At 51.9% G+C, this 27,530-nt stretch overlaps 1 protein-coding gene across 1 annotated transcript in view; it reads right to left on the bottom strand.

Moving 5' to 3' along the window:
* Positions 1–27,530, bottom strand: part of lin9 (lin-9 DREAM MuvB core complex component) — a 203,110-nt gene that overhangs the window by 113,648 nt on the left and 61,932 nt on the right. The window contains exons 2-4 of the mRNA XM_070884578.1: positions 25,662–25,694; positions 12,000–12,094; positions 6,764–6,871 (exon numbers count right to left, since the gene is read on the bottom strand). Coding sequence (XP_070740679.1) covers positions 6,764–6,871; positions 12,000–12,094; positions 25,662–25,694 — 236 coding nt within the window. The remainder of the gene's footprint in view (positions 1–6,763; positions 6,872–11,999; positions 12,095–25,661; positions 25,695–27,530) is intronic.

Here is a 27,530-nt window from a genome sequence, read left to right as displayed (position 1 = left end):
AGTCCCCCCCACAACTCCGACCCACCCCAGTGCCCCCACACTCCGACCCACCCCAGTCCCCCACACTCCGACCCACCCAGTCCCCCCACACTCCGACCCACCCCAGTCCCCCCACACTCCGACCCAACCCCAGTCCCCCCACACTCCGACCCACCCCAGTCCCCCCACACTCCGACCCACCCCAGTCCCCCCACACTCCGACCCGACCCCAGTCCCCCCACACCTCCGACCCACCCCAGTCCCCCACACTCCGACCGACCCCAGTCCCCCACACTCCGACCCACCCCAGTCCCCCCACACTCCGACCCACCCCAGTCCCCCCACACTCCGACCGACCCCAGTCCCCCCACACTCCGACCCACCCCAGTCCCCCCACACTCCGACCCACCCCAGCCCCCCACACTCCGACCGACCCCAGCCCCCCCACACACCGACCGACCCCAGTCCCCCCACACTCCGACCCCAGTCCCCCCACTCCGACCCACCCCAGTCCCCCCACACTCCGACCCACCCCAGTCCCCCCACGCCGACCCACCCCAGTCCCCCACACTCCGACCCACCCCAGTCCCCCCACACTCCGACCCCAGTCCCCCCACACTCCGACCCACCCCAGTCCCCCCACACTCCGACCGACCCCAGTCCCCCCACACTCCGACCCACCCCAGTCCCCCCACACTGCCGACCCACCCCAGTCGCCCCACACTCCGACCCACCCCAGTCCCCCCACACTCCGACCCACCCCAGTCCCCCCACACTCCGACCCACCCCAGTCCCCCCACACTCCGACCCACCCCAGTCCCCCACACTCCGACCCACCCCAGTCCCCCCACACTCCGACCCACCCCAGTCCCCCACACTCCGACCCACCCCAGTCCCCCACACTCCGACCCACCCCAGTCCCCCCACACTCCGACCCACCCCAGTCCCCCCACACTCCGACCCACCCCAGTCCCCCCACACTCCGACCCACCCCAGTCCCCCACACTCCGACCCACCCCAGTCCCCACCCTCCGACCCACCCCCAGTCCCCCACACTCCGACCCACCCCAGTCCCCCCACACTCCGACCCACCCCAGTCCCCCACACTCCGACCCACCCCAGTCCCCCCACACTCCGACCCACCCCAGTCCCCCACACTCCGACCCACCCCAGTCCCCCCACACTCCGACCCACCCCAGTCCCCCCACACTCCGACCCACCCCAGTCCCCCCGCACTCCGACCGACCCCAGTCCCCCCGCACTCCGACCGACCCCAGTCCCCCGCACTCCGACCCACCCCAGTCCCCCCACACTCCGACCGACCCCAGTCCCCCCACACTCCGACCCACCCCAGTCCCCCCACACTCCGACCGACCCCAGTCCCCCCACACTCCGACCCACCCCAGACCCCCCACACTCCGACCGACCCCGGTCCCCCCACACTCCGACCGACCCCGGTCCCCCCCACACTCCGACCCACCCCAGTCCCCCCACACTCCGACCCCAGTCCCCCCACACTCCGACCCACCCCAGTCCCCCCACACTCCGACCCACCCCAGTCCCCCACACTCCGACCCCCACACTCCGACCCACCCCAGTCCCCCACACTCCGACCACCCCAGTCCCCCCACACTCCGACCCACCCCAGTCCCCCCACACTCCGACCCACCCCAGTCCCCCACACTCCGACCCACCCCAGTCCCCCCACACTCCGACCCACCCCAGTCCCCCCACACTCCGACCCACCCCAGTCCCCCACACTCCGACCCCAGTCCCCCTACACTCCGACCCACCCCAGTCCCCCCACACTCCGACCCACCCCAGTCCCCCCACACTCCGACCCACCCCAGTCCCCCCACACTCCGACCCACCCCAGTCCCCCCACACTCCGACCGACCCCAGTCCCCCCACACTCCGACCCACCCCAGTCCCCCCACACTCCGACCACCCCAGTCCCCACACTCCGACCCACCCCCAGTCCCCCACACTCCGACCCACCCCAGTCCCCCCACACTCCGACCCACCCCAGTCCCCCCACACTCCGACCCACCCCAGTCCCCCCACACTCCGACCCACCCCAGTCCCCCCACACTCCGACCCACCCCAGTCCCCCCACACTCCGACCCACCCCAGTCCCCCCACACTCCGACCCACCCCAGTCCCCCCACACTCCGACCCACCCCAGTCCCCCCACACTCCGACCCACCCCAGTCCCCCCACACTCCGACCCACCCCAGTCCCCCACACTCCGACCCACCCCAGTCCCCCCACACTCCGACCGACCCCAGTCCCCCCGCACTCCGACCCACCCCAGTCCCCCGCACTCCGACCCACCCCAGTCCCCCCACACTCCGACCCACCCCAGTCCCCCACACTCCGACCGACCCCAGTCCCCCCACACTCCGACCCACCCCAGTCCCCCCACACTCCGACCGACCCCAGTCCCCCCACACTCCGACCCACCCCAGTCCCCCCGCACTCCGACCCACCCCAGTCCCCCCGCACTCCGACCCACCCCAGTCCCCCGCACTCCGACCGACCCCAGTCCCCCCCGCACTCCGACCCACCCCAGTCCCCCCGCACTCCGACCGACCCCAGTCCCCCCGCACTCCGACCCACCCCAGTCCCCCCGCACTCCGACCGACCCCAGTCCTCCCACACTCCGACCCACCCCAGTCCCCCCACACTCCGACCCACCCCAGTCCCCCACACTCCGACCCACCCCAGTCCCCCCACACTCCGACCCACCCCAGTCCCCCCCGCACTCCGACCCACCCCTAGTCCCCCCACACTCCGACCCACCCCAGTCCCCCCACACTCCGACCCAGTCCCCCCACACTCCGACCCACCCCAGTCCCCCCACACTCCGACCCACCCCAGTCCCCCCACACTCCGACCCCAGTCCCCCCACACTCCGACCCCAGTCCCCCACACTCCGACCCCAGTCCCCCCACACTCCGACCCACCCCAGTCCCCCCACACTCCGACCCACCCCAGTCCCCCCACACTCCGACCCACCCCAGTCCCCCCACACTCCGACCCACCCCAGTCCCCCCACACTCCGACCCACCCCAGTCCCCCCACACTCCGACCCACCCCAGTCCCCCCACACTCCGACCCACCCCAGTCCCCCCACACTCCGACCCACCCCAGTCCCCCCACACTCCGACCCACCCCAGTCCCCCCACACTCCGACCCACCCCAGTCCCCCCACACTCCGACCCACCCCAGTCTCCCACACTCCGACCCAGTCCCCCCACACTCCGACCGACCCCAGTCCCCCCAACACTCCGACCGACCCCAGTCCCCCCACACTCCGACCCACCTCAGTCCCCCCACACTCCGACCGACCCCAGTCCCCCCACACTCCGACCCACCCCAGTCCCCCCACACTCCGACCCCAGTCCCCCCACACTCCGACCGACCCCAGTCCCCCCACACTCCGACCCACCTCAGTCCCCCCACACTCCGACCGACCCCAGTCCCCCCACACTCCGACCCCAGTCCCCCCACACTCCGACCGACCCCAGTCCCCCCACACTCCGACCCACCCCAGTCCCCCCACACTCCGACCCACCCCAGTCCCCCCACACTCCGACCCACCCCAGTCCCCCCACACTCCGACCCACCCCAGTCCCCCACACTCCGACCCACCCCAGTCCCCCCACACTCCGACCCACCCCAGTCCCCCCACACTCCGACCCACCCCTGTCCCCCACACTCCGACCCACCCCAGTCCCCCCACACTCCGACCGACCCCAGTCCCCCCACACTCCGACCGACCCCAGTCCCCCCACACTCCGACCCACCCCAGTCCCCCCACATTCCGACCCACCCCAGTCCCCCCACACTCCGACCCACCCCAGTCCCCCCACACTCCGACCCACCCCAGTCCCCCCACACTCCGACCCACCCCAGTCCCCCCACACTCCGACCCACCCCAGTCCCCCCACACTCCGACCCCACCCCACCACCCCCAGTCCCCCCACACTCCGACCCACCCCAGTCCCCCCACACTCCGACCCACCCCAGTCCCCCCACACTCCGACCCACCCCAGTCCCCCCACACTCCGACCCACCCCAGTCCCCCACACTCCGACCCACCCCAGTCCCCCACACTCCGACCCACCCCAGTCCCCCCACACTCCGACCCACCCCAGTCCCCCCACACTCCGACCCACCCCAGTCCCCCCACACTCCGACCCACCCCAGTCCCCCACACTCCGACCCACCCCAGTCCCCCAACCTCCGACCGACCCCAGTCCCCCCACACTCCGACCCACCCCAGTCCCCCCACACTCCGACCCACCCCAGTCCCCCCACACTCCGACCCACCCCAGTCCCCCCCACACTCCGACCCACCCCAGTCCCCCCACACTCCGACCCACCCCAGTCCCCCACACTCCGACCCACCCCAGTCCCCCCACACTCCGACCCACCCAGTCCCCCCACACTCCGACCCACCCCAGTCCCCCCACACTCCGACCCACCCCAGTCCCCCCACACTCCGACCGACCCCAGTCCCCCCACACTCCGACCCACCCCAGTCCCCCCAACCTCCGACCCACCCCAGTCCCCCCACACTCCGACCGACCCCAGTCCCCCCACACTCCGACCGACCCCAGTCCCCCCACACTCCGACCCACCCCAGTCCCCCCACACTCCGACCCACCCCAGTCCCCCCACACTCCGACCGACCCCAGTCCCCCCACACTCCGACCGACCCCAGTCCCCCCCACACTCCGACCCACCCCAGTCCCCCCACACTTCGACCCACCCCAGTCCCCCCACACTCCGACCGACCCCAGTCCCCCCACACTCCGACCGACCCCAGTCCCCCCACACTCCGACCGACCCCAGTCCCCCCACACTCCGACCCACCCCAGTCCCCCCACACTCCGACCCACCCCAGTCCCCCCACACTCCGACCGACCCCAGTCCCCCCACACTCCGACCCCAGTCCCCCCACACTCCGACCGACCCCAGTCCCCCCCACACTCCGACCGACACCAGTCCCCCCACACTCCGACCGACCCCAGTCCCCCCACACTCCGACCCACCCCAGTCCCCCCCACACTCCGACCGACACCAGTCCCCCCACACTCCGACCCACCCCAGTCCCCCCACACTCCGACCGACCCCAGTCCCCCCACACTCCGACCCACCCCAGTCCCCCCACACTCCGACCCACCCCAGTCCCCCCACACTCCGACCCACCCCAGTCCCCCCACACTCCGACCCACCCCAGTCCCCCCACACTCCGACCCACCCCAGTCCCCCCACACTCCGACCCACCCCAGTCCCCCCACACTCCGACCCACCCCAGTCCCCCCCACACTCCGACCGACACCAGTCCCCCCACACTCCGACCGACCCCAGTCCCCCCACACTCCGACCCACCCCAGTCCCCCCACACTCCGACCCACCCCAGTCCTCCCACACTCCGACCCACCCCAGTCCCCCCACACTCCGACCCACCCCAGTCCCCCCACACTCCGACCCACCCCAGTCCCCCCACACTCCGACCCACCCCAGTCCCCCCACACTCCGACCCACCCCAGTCCCCCCACACTCCGACCCACCCCAGTCCCCCCACACTCCGACCCACCCCAGTCCCCCCACACTCCGACCCACCCCAGTCCCCCCACACTCCGACCGACCCCAGTCTAGTCCACGCAATATTTGCATGAGTGCATGACACAGGCTCCTGAATTGGCAGGTGTCACATTGCTCAGCACCAACATTCCTCAGCCGCGAGTAGTACCGTTATTTAATTACCTTGTTTACAATCAGCTTTAGGAGTTAAAAGCCAACCCACAGTATGGAAGGAGAAGGCCACAGTGTTGCGGTATAATGAGGTACCACTGAGTGCTGGGCATGATCTACACAAACGGTGAGAGGGTCCGCATGGTAAACATGGGCAGGTATCACGCCCAACTACAGTGTCTCCTCTGCACAAAATCAGAATCTAAATGTCTGTTAAATGAGCACAGTCTTTTTGCCCCATTTCCCTTTCTGCAAATGCATTCAATGTTTTGATCACAGCATGCTCACAATTTTCGAATGCCAGTCCTAAACTTGCCTAATGGCCAGTCTGAACCCCTTCCCCCCCCTCCTAATGTCACGGTTTAATTACTATACTATTTAGTCATGTTATTTACTGTCCCTGATCACCTCCTTTCAAGGTTGAAAGGACTCCAGCCTTTGATGCCGGGGGAAATCAGTTTCAAGGCTCCTCCCAGGACAGTGTACTTTGGTGAGAACAGGTCGCTGGGAATCAGATCATGGCTTGTCTCAGGACACAGTGCCTCAGTGAGAACGGGTCGCTGGGGATCAATCTCAAGACTCTTCCCAGGACCACCTCTGGGACACTGTACCTCGGTGAGAACAGGACAGCACTCAAAATCTGCTCCGACCAGAGCTCTGCCCATAGTTTAAGCATTACATCCTCTGCCATGAAGCACTGTTCTGTTTGCCGTGTCAATCTGATCACAGCCATGCGTCGCTGGAGAGATGCTGAGCAGAGTGCAGACACTTCCCAAACAGCGAAGGTGGGACTGGAGGACTGACTGGGCCCCTCAGTCTGCTCCGATACACCTCTTAGCTGCTGACAAGAGATGCACTGGCCGAGGTCCGGAAGAAAAGACAGCCACCTTGCCCTCTCAGCCAGGGATGGTACAAACTGCAGAGAAACTCTTACCCTGTGAACTTTTATTTAAAAAAATCTTCATGTCAGTCAGTCAGTCACAAAATGCTGTTTTGTTCATAGTAAGGGAGCTCACACCTGAGGCTGCATGGCGACTCTCTGGTTCCGTTTGGGAGACTTGGTGTTCTGCAGCTGCCTCTCCTCCTCTTCACTGAAGAGTCGACTCCGTTTCGTGCTTCTTGTTGGCTGAATGGATTGAACATTTTACAAAAAAAGTCAGATCAACGAGAACCTTACACCACAGACACAAGAACAGATTTCTATCGGTCACTGGGATTGTTCGAACATTAATATATTGATATAGTGCAAGGCACAAGATCCGTGGAATCTCGGCAATTCATCCCCCAAAGCCCACTTTTCTTCTGACTGAAGGTGCCAACACCTCGCTGGGGGTAGGGTTCCTATGCCTTCCAGCAACTTGCCCACGTGGCCATTTCTAATGACCAAGCGAGAAATAAAAGTACAGACATGCATCACTGCCAGACCGAATCCGGTCCCACCCTCCATGGGTTTATACACGCACACTATAGAGTTTAGAAGAATGAGGTGTGATTTTACTGAACATTAAAGATTCTGAGGGGGATTGACAGCGTAGATGCAGAGAGGATGTTTCCCCTGGCCGGAGAGTCTAAAACTAGGGGGCACAGTCCCAGGATAAGGGGTCAGCCATTTAAGAGCAGCAATTTCTTCACTCAGAGAGTTGTAAACCTTTGGAATTCTCTACCCCTGAGGGCTGTGGATGCTGAATCATTGAGTATATTCAAGTCAGGGATCGACAGATTTTTGGACTATGGAGAATTATGGGATATGGAGCTCGGGTGGGAAAGCAAAAAAATAGAGCTGAGGTATCAGATCAACCATGATCTTATTGAATGGCGGAGCAGGCTCGAGGAGCCGAATGGCCTACTCCCATTTCTTATGTTCTCTCCTGCACAGCGATCCGAGAGCAGGAACCAGAGCTGATTTTCAAATAGAGCGCTCAAGCTAATTGCAGCACTAGCTGAGACTGGTCAACTTGGAATAGCCAGGGGTTTAGAGCTGGGAGCTGCTTGATCCTCACCGAGCAATACACTCACCCGAGGCGTTACATTTGGACATCATTCCGACTAATACTGTTTGACCCATGACAGCAGCTAGAGCGAGATATCCAATCAGCCTGGGATAGATGGGAATGGGCAGAGATCAGGCAGGCCCCACTTTTGGGGTGGGAGGAGAGTTTTTAATGGGGGGCCTAGAGCCTGGGACACACCTGCCCCAGTATAAATCTGGGAGCAGGTTGACTGCAGGACACTCGTGGGCAGGGGGAAAGCCCCAGAAATGATTGCACATTAGTTTGCACTTCTTTGCTCTGCAAATCCGTACAATTACTTCTGAGCATCTAATGCATTTTTAATAAGTTCCCAGCAATTACTAAAATCGGATTGGCAAAGCTAAAACCCAAACACGCAACAAAACACTCCTTCCCCCAATCCACCAGGTGGTGGAATTGAGTGCATTATGATGCACACACACACACAGACATACCCACACCCACCCATCCAAACAGACACACACACACACACAGACACAGACACACCCACCCATCCAAACAGACACACACACACACACACACACAGACACAGACACACCCACACCCACCCATCCAAACACACACACACACACACACACACACCCAACCACAGATTGTAACTGCTCTAGTTATAGAATACATAAAACTGCTAAAGTAATTTAGGCCACAATATCCATTTTGAGAGAAAAGAAGACGAGAATGTCATCAATTCCCATACCAGGCAGCGTCAGATACCCAGAGATGTAATATTTTAGTTGTAAAACTACAGATCCACCATTCATGAATGGCTTTGTAACCGAGATGCTAAACCTGCATTAACAAATACAAGCACTAGGAACCATGAGAAGTTGCACAAAACACCAATACAAGTTAACCCTGTTCACCCCCTCCCCGATTTATTAATGCAGGAGTCATCGGTAGGTAGAGGATCCTAGCTACTGTATTTGAGAACTGCAACTAAACGTTATTTACATGTATTAAAATGAAAATTAAAACAATTACTTGTAGGTCACTGTTCCATTCTCACCCTCACCTTCCATGCACAACAGGCCTCCATTACTTTGCCTAACTGGCCAATCTGCATGCGAGAGCCCAGGCCATTCGACAGTGGACAGGCATCACCATTGAGTGCAGACCTTGTCCTTACTCAATGTCTAGACACATGCACTTTCCAGCAGTGATCACTGGGTGGCGATCATGAATGGGAACCATGGCTGATTTCCCTTCCCTCCCCTAACCCTCTCTCCAATACTTCGACTGCTCACTGGCCAAGGTCAGCTAATTCAGCAGAGTCCCAAGGATTGGACCTGGGACCATTCTGGTGTGTAAAGTTCAGTGTCACACGTTTATCCATCAAGTCAATGGAAGGGGGAGTGGGTATGTCCATTTTCTATGAAGTAGAATTAAATGAACTGCGCGGTAGTGTCATTGATGCTGTAAATACACAATCAGAGCAAATGATTTTCTGCGATAAGAGATTTGTTATTGCACAGAAATCTGCAATTTTCACTGCATATAATGCTTCAGTACTCAGTCCCGTTCACCTATCACCCCTCTGCTCTCTGACATACACTCGCTCCCGTTCCGGCAATGCCCCGATTTTAAAATTCTCATCCTTGTGTTCAAAGGCTCGTCCCTCCTTATCTCTGCAACCTCCTCCAGTCCGACAAGGCTCCAAGATCTCTGCGCCTCTCGTGCATCCCTCCCCACCATTGGCAGTTGTGCCTTCAGCTGTCTATCATAGAATCGTTGAAATTTACTGCACGGAACGAGTCCGTTTCGGCCCATTGTTTCCGCGCCATCCGACAAAGGGCTTTCCAGCTCCAGGTCCATAGCCCTGTAGGTTACGGCACTTCAAGTACACATCCAAGTTTAAATGTGGTGAGGGTTTCTGCCTCTGACACCCTTTCAGGCAGTGAGTTCCAGATCCCCACTAACCTCTGGGTGAAAAACATTCCCCCCAAATCCCCTCTAAACTCCTTCTTACTTCTTAGGCAGTCCCCCGGAGTCGGGGATGACTTGCTTCCACACTAAAATGAGTTCTAAGGTGACGGATGAGACCAATGCGGGCCAGGTCCCGAACTTCATTTTAATTTTCACTCACAAACATTCATTGAAGATGCCTGTGCGTGAATTCTTTTAATGTGGAGTGGCCGTTGCACACCAGCCACCACACGGGCTTTACAGAGCAAGGTCTTGGTCGAATGGCAAAGGGATCCAAGGCGATTGGAGAGCAGGCTCTGCTGCAAGGGCCTCACACACTACTGACCCCTTCCCTCCCTCCCTCCCTCGCTCAGGTCCTCTCTCCCTGTTATTCAGCGTGCCTATTTGTCCATAGACCACTGACCCTGTACCCCGGGCCCCGCTCCTGTACGCTGCTCTCCATGCGCAAGCTCAGCTGCGCTTTTCTGCTCGCTCTCCTGTTACCGCATGTATACTGGCCTCGGGTCCCCACCTCGCTGCTGGCCTCCTAGTACAATTACTGTTATCCTGACGCAATCAGCGAGCTCAACACAGGCCAGGTATTGTACCTCTGACCTTTCTAGTCTGCGTGGTCCAGCATCGACCAACTCAGCCATTGGGGAAGCTCCTTATTTCTATTTTAAACCCACGAAAACATTCTGACCTTCTTTCACTCACAAACGTCATTGCAAGTTGGCACCATTTACTGGTGCCCCTCCCCTATCCCCCATTTACTGGTGCCCCACCCCTATCCCCCATTTACTGGTGTCCCTCCCTATCCCCCATTTACTGGTGCCCCTCCCCTATCCCATATTTACTGGTGCCCCTCCCCTATCCCCCATTTACTGGTGTCCCTCCCTATCCCCCATTTACTGGTGCCCCTCCCCTATCCCACATTTACTGGTGCCCCTCCCCTATCCCCCATTTACTGGTGCCCCTCCCCTATCCCCCATTAACTGGTGCCCCTCCCCTATCCCCCATTTACTGGTGCCCCTCCCCTATCCCCCATTTACTGGTGTCCCTCCCTATCCCCCATTTACTGGTGCCCCTCCCCTATCCCCCATTTACTGGTGCCCCTCCCCTATCCCCCATTTACTGGTGCCCCTCCCCTATCTCCCATTTACTGGTGCCCCTCCCCTATCCCCCATTTACTGGTGCCCCTCCCCTATCCCCCATTTACTGGTGCCCCTCCCCTATCCCCCATTTACTGGTGCCCCTCCCCTATCCCCATTTACTGGTGCCCCTCCCCAATCCCCCATTTACTGGTGCCCCTCCCCAATCCCCCATTTACTGGTGCCCCTCCCCTATCCCCCATTTACTGGTGCCCCTCCCCTATCCCCCATTTACTGGTGCCCCTCCCTTATCTCCCATTTACTGGTGCCCCTCCCCCATCCACTGGTGCCCCTCCCCTATCCCCCATTTACTGGTGCCCCTCCCCTATTCCCCATTTACTGGTGCCCCTCCCCTATCCCCCATTTACTGGTGCCCCTCCCCTATCCCCCATTTACTGGTGCCCCTCCCCTATCCCCCATTTACTGGTGCCCCTCCCCTATCCCCCATTTCTGGTACCTCTCCCCAAAATTAAAGCAATGGTCAGTTTACTTAAAATTTATGCCCCTTGGTTGTCGACCCCTGTGCCGAGGGAAATAGGTCCGTCCTATCCACTATATCTAGGCCCCTCATAATGTTATCCACCTCAATAAGTTCTCCCCTCTGCCTCCTCTGTTCCAAAGAAAACATAGCTAAACTGCCCAGGCCCCAAGCTCTGGACTTCCCTCCCTAAGCCTCTCCACCTCGCTCTCCCCCTTTAAGACAGTGCTTAAAATCTATCTCTTTGACGATCACTTGTCCTAATTTCACTTTGTGTGGCTCGGTGTCAATTGTTTGTCTGCTTACACTCCTGTGAATCGCTTTGGGACGATTCACTACGTTGACGGTGCTATATCAATGTAAGTTCTTATTGGACTGGGGCAGGAAAGCCTGCTACACCTGGAATTGGTGCAGAGTGGTCATGGAAGGTCACGTTGCTGCACACTTGCTCTAGATATGATGTACCTTTGTTTAGCCGGCTCAAGAACAAAACTGTACAAAACCCTTCCACATTTTATAGCGGTCATACAAGGCTGAGAAGCCCACAGTCACATCAACAGACACAGCATTCCTTTTCATAGCAACGCCTGGCGGAATATGCAGGGAAAACATTCCCCTTCTTCTCTCCTCCCACCCCCACTCATCAAACATTAAAACTGTCGCAAAAACAGAAAATAGAAGAAAATGTCTTACAGTCTCAACAATAGAGCAGGAGTTTCTTCCTTTCCATGGAGGAGTCTTGGATAATGCAATGTACTTCTCATTCCATGTGCTGGACAAGCTTCCTTCTGTTAGAAACAAAGACACCGGTCTCAGGGCTGAATCTATCTTGGCACCAGTGGCCTCTCCTTTGCCGAAGCCTGGCAAATACATCTGGTTGAAAGCTGCATACATCACAGAGAGAGGCGACAGCACTGCCTCTTGGCTCAGTTAGTGTTTGGGTAGAACATGCCAGGAGAAACACTGTCTTTGAGCTAATGCTCTAATGCCGTGAGATACTCTGAACACATGGCCTCCCAGCATTGCCACCATCAGCAACAGGTTGTAACCCCCTTAACTGTTTTTTTGGGGGGGGTGTGGTGGGGGAAGTACATCTCAAAATGCTCGAAACAGCCCACATTTGGAATCACAAAATACCTGCAATTGTTCAGGTGGATAGGTTATTCCAGGCCATTCAACTTTGCTGTAATCCTGAAAGCACTGGCTAAACAGTTCAGGTCAGGTTGTGCATGATTCATGGCATAACAGTAAAGCATTAAGCATACACACAAAACTGTGGACACGGGGATTCTTTATGTAACGACATTGTAATTGTACGAGAGAAGATTTCCTCTGCTCGGTATTCCCAGTGATAGTCGCAACTAAGTTTTAAAAGCTCACATTCAATTCTGACTGAGGGCCGACACCCAGAAAATTAAGCTGCCGTTTCTGTTTTCAGATGCTGGCTGACCTACTGTGCATTTATAACATGTTGTGATCACACTTCAGATTTGGGGTATTGCCAGTTTTATTACCCCTAAAGGAAACGTTCACAATTTTGTTAGAAATATGAAACAAATCTTCTTCAAAATGTTGCTGACGGAGGAATGCCTAACCATTACTCCCCCCCCCGCCAAAAAAGGGAAAATATTTGAGTACAGTTGAAGGCCACACCAACATCATAAACTAGGAGAGCAAAGTTTGAGCAATTTATAGTCTGAACACCGAAGATAACTAAAACTTTTGAAATGTTTATAATTTAGTGCGGCACATACAAGTCTCAACTGGAGAAAATTAAAGAGCAAAAATAGGACAGGGGTGCAGATAGAGTAAAAAGCAGGTGTAGTGCTAAATCTATTCAAATCATTGGAATACTATATCCTGTTTTGGGTACCTTACTTTGGCAAGGATCGATGGAGAGGATGCAGAAGAGATTCACTACGATACTAAGGATGAGAGGCTTTAGATAGGAGAGTGAGAGAGAGAGAGACTAGAGGAACTACAACTCTTCACTACAGCAAGAAAGGAAAGAGTAGATAGATTCGGTTCAAAACTAGGAGGGGCTTTGACGAATTAAACAAGGAGAAATTATTTCCAGTGGTAACAAAGTAACATAAATTTAAGATCGCCAACGGGAGATATTAGGAGTTTAAAACAAAAATTTAACTCAAGAGGGTTTCTGAGGGAGTAATGCAAGACACACAGTAATGGAAGCAGAATCCATAACTGCTTTTAAAAGAGAAGTGGATAAATATTTGAAGAAAAATCTAAAAGGGAATGGGACTAAGTGGGACAGCTCAGAGTCAGTACAACCACGGTGGTTCCTGTGCTATAAAACTGTATGAGGAAGAGGTGAGTTCAGGACACAGGTTTCATCATCTGCAGCAAACCTCAATTTTGAAAGCACTTTGATAACTAATGTGTTGATGGATTACTGCCTGGAAACACTCACTCCTACATTAAAAACACATACATTAGTAACATGTGGCTTGGCATCGACTTCATTCAATTGGTTTTTTGGTGCTACCCACAAAATAAGCCAATTTCAGAGTCATTCATTTAACAGAAGGCGGCGTTATTTCCTGGGGGGGATGAAACATGCAGCAGTAGAATTTCCACATTTGGCACTCAGTAACAGGCAGGTTAAGGGCCAGAACAATGACCCAGTATAACCATAGTATAGGGACATGTCCATGCATCTCATGACAGCAGCTGACCGAAGACTCAATCATCGCTGCGTGGGCAGGTGCTCCAGGTCAGAACTCAGCAGTTCCTGGGATCAAACCTTCATCCAAGCTGCCGCAGAGAGAATCAATGCAACCACTAACTAGCCAGGAACATAGCACAGGGGCTGACCATTCAGCTCCTCGAGCCAGTTCCTCCATTCAATCAGATCACGGCTGATCTGTACCATAACCACATTTGCCTGCCTTTGATCATATTCCTTCATGCTCTTACCCAAAAAATGTCGATCTCAGTCTTGGAAAATTTAAATAGACCCCCCCTCCCCCCCCTTGCATCCACAGCCTTTTGGCGGAACCTAGTTCTAGATTCCCACAACCGTTTTATGTGGGGGGAAAAAAATGCTTCCTAATTTCATTCCTGAACGGGCTAGCTTTAATTTTAAGATGTCTCTCCCGTCAGAGGAAATCGTTTCTCTTGATCTACCCTATCAAAACCTTATTCATTTTAAAGACCTTGATTAGATCACCCCTCAATCTTCTAATTGCAAGGGAATACAAGTCACGTGTCTGTGCAACGCACCCTCATAAGTGTAAAATAAAAACAGAAAATGCTGAAAATACTCAGCAGGTCAGGCAGCATCTGTGGAGAGAGAAACAGAACTGGAAAAAGTTGATAGGCAGGAAAGGAAAGAACAAAAGAGAAGGTCTGTTATAGGGTGGAAGGGAGTGATTTAAATGAATGATTATACAAAGCAAATGGAGATGGTAATGTGACAAGTAGAACAAACAGAAATGAGTCTCGGGGCTCAATTTTCCCGGTATCTATGCCGTTTCTTTGACGTAACTTAAAATATCCAAGTTTGCCCAAAGTTTCTGCGCCAACCTAACTCAGTTAATTATGATTTGTTTTTTAGGTTAGTTTTTTTTGTGTCATAGAGGGCGACGTAACCTGAGGCCTGCGCCGGTTTTTCACACTTAAGCAAGTTTGGCCAACTTACATTTTTCCTACGATGGCGTATGTGACCACTCCCAAAAACCTTTCTGGGGACTTAAGAAAAACGAGCGCACATTAAAAAATCGTCGCAGAATTGTGTTTATGCAAAGTTTTGGAGGGAGTCAAGAAGACAAAGAATATGCATCACGAGGCTTAATTTTTTTAAAGTCAAAAGAGAGAAAATGGAAGTCTAATGCAATTTAAGTACCACATCACCACCAAACGTCTCCTCATCGGGCTCAAGGGTCAGAGCATCGGCCGGCAAAATCGCTCTCTCGCCCGGACAAACAGGCTCGGGTTCAAAAGAAGCCTGGGGGCGCGGGGGATGGTGGATTGAAGCTGAACTGAAGGGACGAGAGCCCTTAGACATACAGCAGCTTCAAAAGAAGCCTTAGTGGAGGGGGGGCACGCCGAGATTCTGCCGGCTGACCCTCGAGGAGACATTCGATCGGTGGTGGGGTGGTACTTCCAAAAAAATCTAAAATTTAAGAATTGCATTCGACTTCATTGCCCCAAATGTCTTCATTGAATGCCTAGTTTCCCGTTCTAGGTAAGCCTATTGCGCATGAGCAGACCAGGGTGTGGTCCATACTAGGGCTTCGACCTTGGGGGGAGAGAGAGAGAGAGAGGAAAGAAGGTTTGAGTCCTTTCTCCTGCTGTTTTGAGCTTCTTGCTCAATACTGCCATAACTCGTGAAAGTCTTCTACATGATGGTGCTGCGGAGGAGACGACTGATTAGACATCATCGCATGAGGAACCTGAGAGCACGTAGGATGATGGGCAGGAGGCCTTGCCCACATCTGGTATACCGAGACAGGCGTTCATAGCTGCACCTGAGTGATGCAGACTGTGAGAGAAGGCTGCGTTTCCGCAAAGAAGTTGTAACCGAGGTCTGTGAGTTAGTAAAAGCAGACCTGCAACCTAGAAGTGTCAGGAGGACTGCTTTGTCAGTGGAAGTGAAGGTTACAGCTGCACTTTCCTTCTATGCCTCTGAATCATTCCAGGCCACAACTGGGGATGTGTGTGCCATTTCTCAACATGCAACACATATCTGCATTCAGCAGGTAACTGCTGCACTATATGCTTGGAGGAATGACTACATAAAGTTCCCCATGACTGCCCAGGCAATGTGTGACAGGGCTGTGGGTGTCTCCAGGATTGCTGGCTTCCCAAAGGTACAGGCCTGCATTGATTGTACCCACATCACCTTGCGAGCACCTTTGGAAGATACCGAGATGTACAGGAACAGAAAAGGCTTCCACTCCATGAATGTGCAGCTCATCTGTGAGTGACGACAGGAATCGCATCATGTCAGTTGATGTGATATACCCTGGGGTCATCCATGATGCGTCCATCCTACGCGAGAGCGCTACATCTGCCATAAGAACATAAGAAATAGCCGGGGTAGGCCATTTGGATCCTCGAGCCTGCTCCACCATTTAATAAGATCATGACTGATCTGACCACGGACTCAGTTCCACTTCCCTGCCCGCTTTCCTTAACCCTTTACTCCCTTATCGTTCAAAAATCTGTCCATCTCCACCTTAAATATATTCAATGACCCAGTCTCTACAGCACACTTGGGCAGATAATTCCATAGATTTACAACCCTCAGAGAAGAAATTCTTCCTCATCTCAGTTTTAAATGGGCGGCCCCTTATTCTAAGACTATGTCCCCTAGTTTTAGTTTCTCCTATGAGTGAAAATATTCTCTTTGCATCCACCTTGTCGAGCCCCCTCATTATCTTAAGTTTCAATAAGATCACCTCTCATTCTTCTGAACTCCAACGTAGATAGGTCCAACCTACACAACTATCCGCATAAGTCAACCCCCTCATCCCCGGAATCAACTTAGTGAACCTTCTCTGAACAGCCTCCAATGGAAGTATATCCTTCCTTAAATACTGAGACCAAAACTGTACACAGTACTCCAGGTGTGGCCTCACCCTGTACAGTTGTAGCAGGACTTCTCTCCTTTTATACTCCATCCCCCTTGCAATAAAGGCCAACATTCCATTTGCCTTCCTGATTACTTGCTGTACCTGCATGCTAACTTTTTGTGTTTCATGCACAAGGACGCCCAGATCTCTCTGTACTGCAGCACTTTGCAATTTATCTCCATTTAAATTATAATTTGCTTTTCTATTATTTCTGCCAAAGTGGATAACCTCACATTTTCCCACATTCTGGGCCCAAGTTTCCGCCCCCTGTATAAGGTGCGTCAACTTTCTAGAATAAAAAGGGCGCCGAAAACTTACCTTCTAATTCTCCGGTCTCCTCAGGACGTCTTCGGCCTAGGCGTAGCACAGCACAAGAGGTGGAGGGGGCGGAGCCAGGTCCCGGCGCTGAACACAGTGCCGGGACCCCTGCACATGCACGCTAGAGTGTGCGCGCATGTGCAGAGCTCCTCACAGCCCGACACTCTGCAGGCCCACTGCCGCGTTGTATGAATCGAACTGAGAAATAGTTTTCATTTTTGCAAGCTGGTATAAGTTCATCATTGCAATTAAACCTCTGGTACTGACCAGAGCAGCTAAAATGTACCAAGTGTTTGGATGAGTTTATCTGATGGCATTGTACTTGTGATATTTTAAATATTTCACAGCTGGTTATTATTTTACTGTAAAATCTTGTAAATAAAAGGCTGACAATAATGACTTGTGTGAGAGTATTTTTTTACTGTAGAATCGTCTGACCCATCTGAATGTTGTGTGTGGGTGGCTGCTGAGGAGAAGAGTGTCTGTAATTGAGTTTGTGTAAAGTCAAGTACTGTGCCTCTCAAATTGTCTCGGGTGCAAAGATTCCTGGTTGTTGCAAGTGTGCGAGTTCTTTATGCTGTGTCACAGACTGACGAGGCCTTAAGCTCTGTAGTTCCCTCCCTAATAAACCTCTATGCCTCCCCCCTCGTTCAGCCTCCGTTCACACCCCCCTCCACCCCCCCACGTTCAGCCTCCCCCAGCCGGCGTTCATCCTCCGTTCACCACCCCCCCCCACCCCGCGTTCAGCCTCCATTCACTCCCCCTTCCCCCCCCCTCGTTCAGCCTCCATTCACTCCCCCTTTCTCCCCCCCCCGTGTTCAGCCTACCTCGCCCCCCCACTTTCAGCCTCCGTTCACCCCCCCATTTCTCCCACCGCATTCTGCCTCCTGTTCAGCCTTCCCCCTTCCCACTATGTTCAGCCTCCTCCCACCCCCTCCCCCACCACCCCTCACTGTCAGAAACACAGAGACATTGACAGAGAGAGACACACTGACAGAGAAATGGAGAGGCTAACACAAACACCTTCCCTTCACATAAAGGTAGGACTTCTATTTTTTATTTGTTACTGATTGGTTGCTTATTACTTTGGTCTTGATGCTTTAGGTGCAGGGTTCCTTCTATTTTTTTATTTGTTAATTAATTGCTTATTACTTTTTGTGCTTTGTTTAGTGCTTAGTGCTTATGCTTCTTTAATGTTGTTGTGAAGGTGTTTAGTGCTTTGGAAAATCCTCCAACTTTTCTCTCCCCCCCCCCAGTTGATGTTGATGTGTCTGGCTCAACCGGGAGCCTACACTTGCTTATTTATTAAGAGAGAAACAACTGTCCTCACTCAACAGATAGAAGGCAAAATATCATCGCAAGAGTTTTAGACCATTTTAAGTGATGTGTTTAATGCTTCAGTCCTTTGTGTTTAATGTTTCCCATGCCTGTCTCTGGCTGTGCCTACACGGAACTTAACTCTAGGTAAGGTTTTTCAGAACTTACAAAAGTGGACACTTACTCCGTTCTAAATTAGTTTGGAGTAAGTTTTCGCTGCCTAAACTTGCAAAACAGGCCTAAGTGGCTGGACACACCCCCTTTTGAAAAAAAAACGGAACTAAAACGAAACTAAACTAACTCACTAGAACCGGAGCAAACTAAGTGCCGAGAATTGCGATTTCTAAGATACCCCAAACGAAACTAGTTGCTTCAAAAAAAATTGGAGCCCTATACTCTATCTGCCAAATGTTTGCCACTCACTTAGCCTGTCAATATCCCTTCAGATTTTTTGTGTCCTCCTCACAATTTGCTCTCCCACCCATGTTTGTATCAGCAGCAAATTTGGCTACATTACATTCGGTCTCTTCATCCAAGTCATTAATATAGATTGTAAATAGTTGAGGACCCAGCACTGATCCCCGTGACACCCCGCTAGTTACTGTTTGCCAAGTGGAAAATGACCCATTTATCCCAACTCTCTGTTTTCTGTTAGTTAACCAATCCTCTATCCATGCTAATATATTACCTCCAATCCTGTGAGCGTTTTTCTTGTGCAGTAACCTCTTATGTGGCACCTTATCGAATGCCTTTTGGAAATCCAAATACACCACATCCACTGGTTCCCCCTTATCCACCCTGCTCGTTACATCCTCAAAGAACTCCAACAAATTTGTCAAACATGATTTCCCTTTCATAAAACCATGCTGACTCTGCTTGATTGAATCATACTTTTCCAAATGCTACTGCTTCCTTAATAATAGACTCTAGCATTTCCCAACGACAGATGTTAGGCTAACTGGTCTATAGTTTCCTGCTTTTTTAAATAGGGGCGTTACATTTGCGTTTTTCCAATCTGCTGGGACCACCCCAGAATCCAAGGAATTTTGGTAGATTACAACCAATGCATCCACAATCTCTGCAGCCATTTCTCTTAAGACCTTAGGATGTAAGCCATCAGGTCTAGGGGACTTGTCCACCTTTAGTCCCATTATTTTACCTAGTACTACTTCATTTGTGATAATGATTGTATTAAGTTCCTTCCTCCCTATAAGCCCCTTGATTATCCACTATTGGGATGTTCTTAGTGTCTTCTACGTGAAGACCGATACAAAATATTTCTTCAACGTCTGTCATTTCCCTGTTCTCCATTATTAATTCCACAACCTCATCCTCCAGAGAACCAATATTTACTTTAGCCACTCTTTTCCTTTTTATGTACCTGTAGAAACTCTTACTATCTGTTTTTATATTTCATGCAGCCAGAAGGGCAGAGCTGGCTGCTGGGAGACAAAGGGTACGGCCTTGCCAACTGGCTCATGACGCCCCTACGTGTAACCGGGACAGAAGCTGACCCGGAATGCAACATGTCGCACATTGCGATGTGCAGCATAATAGAGGACCATTGTCATCTTGAAGCAGCGTTTCCGATGCCTGGACCATTCTCCAGAGGCTTCTTGCAATACTCCTGAGATTGTCGGTAGACTCACTGTTGTATGCTGCCTGCCTTAGCCATCATGAGGCAGCAGCAGCTGGCAGAAACTCTAAACAAGTATTTTGTATCAGTTTTTATGGTAGAGGACACTAACAATATTCCAACAGTGGATAGTCAAGGGGCTATGGAGGGGGAGGAACTTAACACAATAACAATCACTAAGGAGGAGGTACTCAGTAAGATAATGGGACTAAAGGCAGATAAATCCCCTGGACCTGATGGCTTGCATCCTAGGGTCTTGAGAAGTAGCGGCACAGATTGTGGATGCATTGGTTGTAATTTACCAAAATTCCCTGGATTCTAGAGAGGTCCCAGCAGATTGGAAAACTGCAAATGTAATGCCCCTATTCAAAAAAGGAAGCAGACTAACAGCAGGAAACTATAGACCAGTTAGCCTAACATCTGTGGTTGGGAAAATGTTGGAGTCCATTCTTAAAGAAGCAGTAAATGGACATTTGGAAAATCAAAATTCGGTCAGGCAGAGTTAGCATGGATTTATGAAGGGGAAGTCATGTTTAACAAATTCTTGAGGATGTAACGAACAGGGTGGGTAAAGGGGAACCAGTGGATGTGTATTTGGACTTCCAGAAGGCATTTGACAAGGTGCCACACAAAAGGTTACTGCACAAGATAAAAGTTCACGGGGTTGGGGGTAATATATTAGCATGGATAGAGGATTGGCTAACTGAGAACAGAGAGTCGGGATAAATGGTTCATTCTCTAGTTGGTAATCAGTAACGAGTGGGGTGCCGCAGGGATCAGTGCTGGGACCCCAACTACTTACAATCTATATTAACGATTTGGAAGAAGTGACCGAGTGTAACGTAGCCAAGTTTGCTGATGATACGAAGATGGGAGGAAAAGCAATGTGTGAGGAGGACATAAAAATGCTGCAAAAGGACATAGATAGGCTAAGTGAATAGGCACAAATTTGGCAGTTGGAGTATAGTGTTGGAAAGTGTGACGTCATGCACTTTGGCAGAAAAAAAATCAAAGAGCAAGTTATTATTTAAATGGAGAAAGATTGCAAAGTACTGCAGTACAGCGGGACCCGGGGGTATGTATGCAGGTACAGCAAGTGATCAGGAAGGCCAATGGAATCTTGGCCTTTAATGCACAGGGGATGGAGTATAAAAGCAGGGAAGTCTTGTTACAGCTATACAAGGTATTGGTGAGGCCACACCTGGAATACTGCGTGCAGTTTAGGTTTCCATATTTACGAAAGGATATACTTGCTTTGGAGGCAGTTCAGAGAACGTTCACTAGGTTGATTCTGGAGATGAGGGGATTGACTTATGAGGAAAGGTTGAGTAGGTTGGGCCTCTACTCATTGGAATTCAGAAGAATGAGAGGTGATCTTATCGAAACGTATAAGATTATGAGGGGGCTTGACAAGGTGGATGCAGAGATGTTTCCACTGATGGGGGAGACTAGAATTAGAGGGCATGATCTTAGAATAAAGGGCCACCCATTTAGAACTGAGATGAGGAGAAATTTATTTTCTGAGGGTTGTAAATCTGTGGAATTCGCTACCTCAGAGAGCTGTGGAAGCTGGGACATTAAATAAATTTAAGACAGAAATAGATAGTTTCTTAAGCGATAAGGGGTTATGGGGAGCGGGCAGGGAAGTGGAGCTGAGTCCATGATCAGATCAGCCATGATTTTATTGAATGGCGGAGCAGGCTCGAGGGGCCGTATGGCCTACTCCTGCTCCTATTACTTATGTTCTTATGGTAGTAGAAGACCCACCTGAGGTGAGAGTGGCTGATGATGAGGTGGAACATGCAGATGAGGAGGAGGAGGACGACGAGGAGGAAGCCATGCAACTACCTGAACCTGGAGCACGACAGCAGAGGAGGACGGGCCGTCGTGACCCTGTAACGATTGCTCGAGCCTTGCGCCAGCAGCTCATCCGTGAACGCTTTGATGCCTGAAGGCTCAGCGGCAACTATTCCAAATGGACCATGTTTACTGTTTGGACCTGTTCCATAATGTGTTGTGTTAATGGAACAAATAATGGAAATAATTATCCTTTAGTTCAAAAAGTTGTATAATAATGGAACAAGTAACGGAAATGATTCAGTTATAATTTTAAATATATTTTATTCAAAAGTTTAACACTTGTTTGTACTTAAAAATAATCTTGTATCAAACTTTAAAGTTTTCAGTTAAGATCACCTGCAAACTTTTTAAACTTGTAAATTTACATCACTCACAAAAAACGTTTAATTTGAGAATAGTTACAACAGTAACAATAACAACAGCAAAGAAAAGTTGCACCTATCTCTCCTCCACCTTATTCTAAGACCACCCGTTGTGCTTGGTCTTGGTGACTCCACCCTGCCCGCAGGCAGTGGCACAGCGTTTCTCGGGTTGGTACCAAGCTTATTCTTTTGAGCATCTCGGATAATGCGCACATTTCTTGGTGGGGAGCGTGTGCAGGCGGTAATGTGGAAGGCCCAGCTTGGGGATCTTCAGCGGCTGGTCTGGGGATTGGAGTGGGAGTGGCAGTTGATTGTGTCAGTGGCCGCGATGTCTGGGCGTGTTAACTTATTGTAGCAGCAAACTCCGACATTCCCTCACTCATGTTCACTGACAGTGTATCAGCTACCTGTGACATTTCCTCCCTCATGTTCACCGACAGTGTATCCGCTGCCTGCGACATTCCCTCCCTCATGTGCCCGGACAGTGTTCCCATTTCTCGAGAGAGTATTGTTACTTCTCCCGACAGTCTCGATACCTCATCAGCCACCCCACTGATGGTATCCAGGAGTGATCGTGTAAGGTCAATGCTCTCCACATTCTGCCATCATCTGAACCACATCTGTTAGATCGTGCGCTTCAGGAGAGCGCTGTCAAGCTCTCCTTCCCCTCCTCGCCCTGGGTGTGGCTCACTGCATCCCACTGGGACCCGCAGCCTCAGACTGTGAGAAACCATGGAATGTCCCAACACTCGTACCACTCAGGAAAGGGGCTGGCACCTCAATGGACGCACCTGCACCTCCTCCAGAGTGAGTACAAGAGTGGGGGCTTCAACCATCACCTCCCCCCCACCCCCATGCTCTTGGTCTGGAAGGTGGGAATGGAAGATTTTCTGCTCTTCATGCTCGTCCGCGTCTGAATCGGCTTCAGCCTCGTCAGGATTGGTCTCAAGTTCTGCAAAATATAACACAACAGACAAATGGTTAGCAGCAGAGGAGGGGGCAGGGTGGGTGATATGAGTAGGCTCACACAGCGCAGGCAGCAGGCTGATTTGAAGGACCACGATGAATGATAGCACATTGCATCAACCGAAGTGTAGCTGACGGAGACATCCCCATGAACCGAAGCATGGTTAGCCCACGCAGTACTTAACATTTAGCAAAGCCAGACTGTGGAATTTTCAGGACTTACCCTGTCCCTCGAGTGTGGGCCCAGCTTGTGCAGTGGTGGTTGCTTTTTTCCAGGCAGGACCCATCAAAGCAGCGATCCTCTCTTCCAAGGGTGTCAGTGGGTGCAGATTTGCCGGGCCTCCTCCTGTTCGAGTTCTTTCCCTTTTGTTGTGGGCCACCTTCCTCGGAAAGATGAAAATATAACTTTTTAAGAGGGGATGTCTTTCTACTGGGTGGAACATACAGATGGTCACATTTACAATTGCAATTCCAGTGAATAAATGAAAATATTACTTACACTAACTACTTGAGAAAGGTCCTGCCACACCTTTTTGCACTGGCCTCCAGACCTCGGGGTGGTCACCAGTGCACAGTAATCTTCTGCAAGTTGGTTCCAGCGTTTCTTCATTTCTTTTGGTGAAACTTGTGACCTCTGCCGGTGTCCAGCTCGTACCATCTGGCTTCAATTACAGTAAATAGTGCCTCCCACCTAGTCCTGTGAGAAATTCTTGGTCCTTGAGCCGCGTTGCATATTGTATTGCAGCTCCGATTTTTCCACTGAGAATTAAAGTTCTCACACACAACTGGCTCTTTAAAAATGGCCGAATGCAGACCGGGAGGTGTATTGGGCATGCGCACCCATACCAGTCACGTAAAAAAAGTTGTTTTTTCCCCCTCGCATGTTCAGAAGGGTGGGGGGGGGGGGGTATTGTTTTTTCGGTGCAGACATTAGGCTCCACCCCCCCGAAGCTCAAGGACAGGCTGCGTGGCGCGAATTTTAAAAAATAGAATGGGGAAACTTGCAAGTTCTATTTTTGGAGTAATCGGGGCCAAAAAAAAAAGGCGTAACTCTTGCAACATGCCAAAAAATGGCATTGGGGAAAATTGAGCCCTGCATGGTGTAAATGGGAATGGCAGAATCATCAACAGATTCCATCGGAAAAAATAGGAGCCAAGGTTATGAGAAGAAATTGTTGACCTCTTTGTTGAGTCCAGACGGCTGTAAAGTGCCTAATCAATAAATGTGCCTCATAAATGTAATCTTTTAACCCCGTTATCATTCTCGTGAATCTGCACTGCACCTCCTCCAAGGCCAATACACTCTCCCCGAGATGTGATACCCAGACCTGAATGCAGTTCTCCAGATGGGGTCTAATTTACCAGTCACAATCCTGAATGTCATGGAGGAACAAAACGAAAGCCAATTTCGTAAATGGCACGGATTTTGATCAGCTTCCAAGAGGCTGGCGACTCTTGAGCCGGCTCGCTTGCTCAATCTGTCTCCCTCATCCCGGTGGCAGACTTAGGGGTCCAGTTTCTCGTGGGCCCTGGGAGTGTGGCACTGGGATAAGGGAGCTGGGTTTTGCACTGCAAACACCTGGCTCCTGGAATCAGAATTATAAGCAGTGCCATTATTGTTGAAGTGGTTCCTGGCTTGACTTCCAGTCACCAAAGATCGTGGCTAACCACAGAGCCTTTGTCTGACGAAGATTCATTTCAGGCACGAGGCAACAGTCGCTGTTTGAACGATTCAGGTCTGGGCTCTGCTCTTGGAGGGGTGGAAGTAAAAAAATGCTCAGAAATCACCCAGAGACTGACGTCAGTCAGCTCTGTGCGATAAATGCACCTCCATATATTTCCGACAGAAATGCTAGTCTTTCGGGAAGGTGGAGGAGGACGACAAGAAACAGAGTGGTACACTGGCCTTTGAACTTGGAAGCCATGGCTCAAATCCAGCCCAAACTAATGGCACGAGACATCTCCTCTTGACTGGAAGAGTCGAAGGCGGAATGGGTCTTGGCACTCTCAACCCAGTTCCCCAGGCGCCAAGGCCTACAAAAACCGGCCCTAATTCGGTACTCATTGGCAATCTCAGTCAACAGGCCAAAGGACGGCTAGAGTGGGCCATAAGGAAAAATTGGCACAAATGCTCCATTCAGGTTGGGGACCGAGACACACCGTTTATGCAGAACAGAGGGAGCTTTACTCTGCGTATAGTTGCCCTGTACGCAGCCTGGGAATGTTCACTGATAACCTGAAATGGCGGGGTGGAGAGAATATCTTTGCAATTAGAAATACAAAAATCAAACAATCTTACCTTTTAAACTCACAAGAGCCTTCGCTGAAGAGCCTGCAAATGGAAAAGAGCGGTCGTTAGTTTACTGGGAATGAGCTGAAGTTTTAAAACATTAAAATTAAGATTTTCCAGTCACTGAAATAATTGTATTTGTGAACAGGATTGGAATCAGCCACGTTATACTGCCAGAAGACCCCTGCATCAGTCCAGTTTAGTAATACCATTAGCACCTCGTCACTTTACAATATATATTAACGATTTAGATGGAGGAATTCAGTGTAATATCTCCAAGTTTGCGGATGACACTAAATTGGGTGGCGGTGTGAGCTGGGAGGCTGCAGAGTGACTTGGACAGGTTAGGTGAGTGGGCAAATGCATGGCAGATGCAGTATAATGTGGATAAATGTGAGGTTATCCATTTTAGGGGCAAAAACACGAAGGAGAAACTTCTTCACTCAGAAAGTTGTTAACCTGTGGAATTCCCTGCCGCAGAGAGTTGTTGATGCCATTTCATTGGATATATTCAAGAGAGAGTTAGACATGGCTCTTATGGCTAAGGGGATTAAAGGGTATGGAGAGAAAGCAGGAAAGGGGTACTGAGGGAATGATCAGCCACGATCTTATTGAATGGTGGTGCAGGCTCGAAGGGCCGAATGGCCTACTCCTGCACCTATTTTCTATGCTTCTATGTTACTAGTCCACCCCTCTTAAGCAAACAATTGATGAATATTTCTGTTTAGTTACTGGAAATTCAAAGTCTTGAATCCATTATCCATTTAATCTATCTAATCCATTCCATTCTCTGCCATTCCTCACACAAAGATTAGTGGAAATTTGGAACTATCTGCGTTCACAACCGAGACTCCAGGATGGTATGTTGCCTCCCTGGTGCAAGGGTCAAGGATGTCTCGGAGCGGCTGCAGGGCATTCTGGAGGGGGAGGGTGAACAGTCAGTTGTCATGGTGCATATAGGTACAACGATATCGGTAAAAAGTGGGATGAGGTCCTACAACTGAATTTAGGGAGCTAGGAGTTAAATTAAAAATTGGACCTCAAAATGTAGTAATCTCAGGATTGCTACCAGTGCCACGTGCTAGTCAGAGTAGGAATCGCAGGATAGCTCAGATGAATACGTGGCTTGAGGAGTAGTGCAAGAGGAGGGGATTCAAATTTCTGGGACATTGGAACTGGTTCTGGGGTAGGTGGGACCAGTACAAACCGGACGGTCTGCACCTGGGCAGGACCAGAACCAATGTCCTAGGGAGAGTGTTTGCTAGTGCTGTTGGGGAGGGGTTAAACTAATATACAGGAGGATGGGAACCTATGCAGGGAGATAGAGGGAAATAAAATGGGGACAGAAGCAATAGATAGAAAGGAGAATGGGAAAAGTGGAGGGCAGAGAAACCCAAGGCAAAAAACAAAAAAGGACCACATTACACCAAAATTCTAAAAGGGGCAAAGTGTGTTAAAAAGACAAGCCTGAAGGCTCTGTGCCTCAATGCGAGGAGTCTTCGTAATAAGGTGGATGAATTAACTACGCAGGTAGCTATTAACGATTATGATATAATTGGGATTACGGAGACATGGTTCCAGGGTGACCAAGGCTGTGAACTCAACATCCAGGGGTATTCAGCATTCAGGAAGGATAGACAGAAAGGAAAAGGAGGTGGGGAAGCGTTGCTGGTTAAAGAGGAAATTAACGCAATAGTAAGAAAGAACATTAGATTGGATGATGTGGAATCTGTATGGGTAGACCTGCGGAATACCAAAGGGCAGAAAACGCTTGCGGGAGTTGTGTACAGACCACCAAATAGTAGTAGTGAGGTGGGGGACAGCATCAAACAAGAAATTAGGGATGCGTGCAATAAAGGTACAGCAGTTATCATGGGC

Source organism: Pristiophorus japonicus, chromosome 7 (genome assembly GCF_044704955.1).
Source record: "Pristiophorus japonicus isolate sPriJap1 chromosome 7, sPriJap1.hap1, whole genome shotgun sequence".
NCBI lineage: Eukaryota > Metazoa > Chordata > Chondrichthyes > Pristiophoridae > Pristiophorus > Pristiophorus japonicus.
The sequence above is the reverse complement of the archived record's forward strand: the minus strand, read 5'-3'. Positions and strand labels throughout refer to the sequence as shown.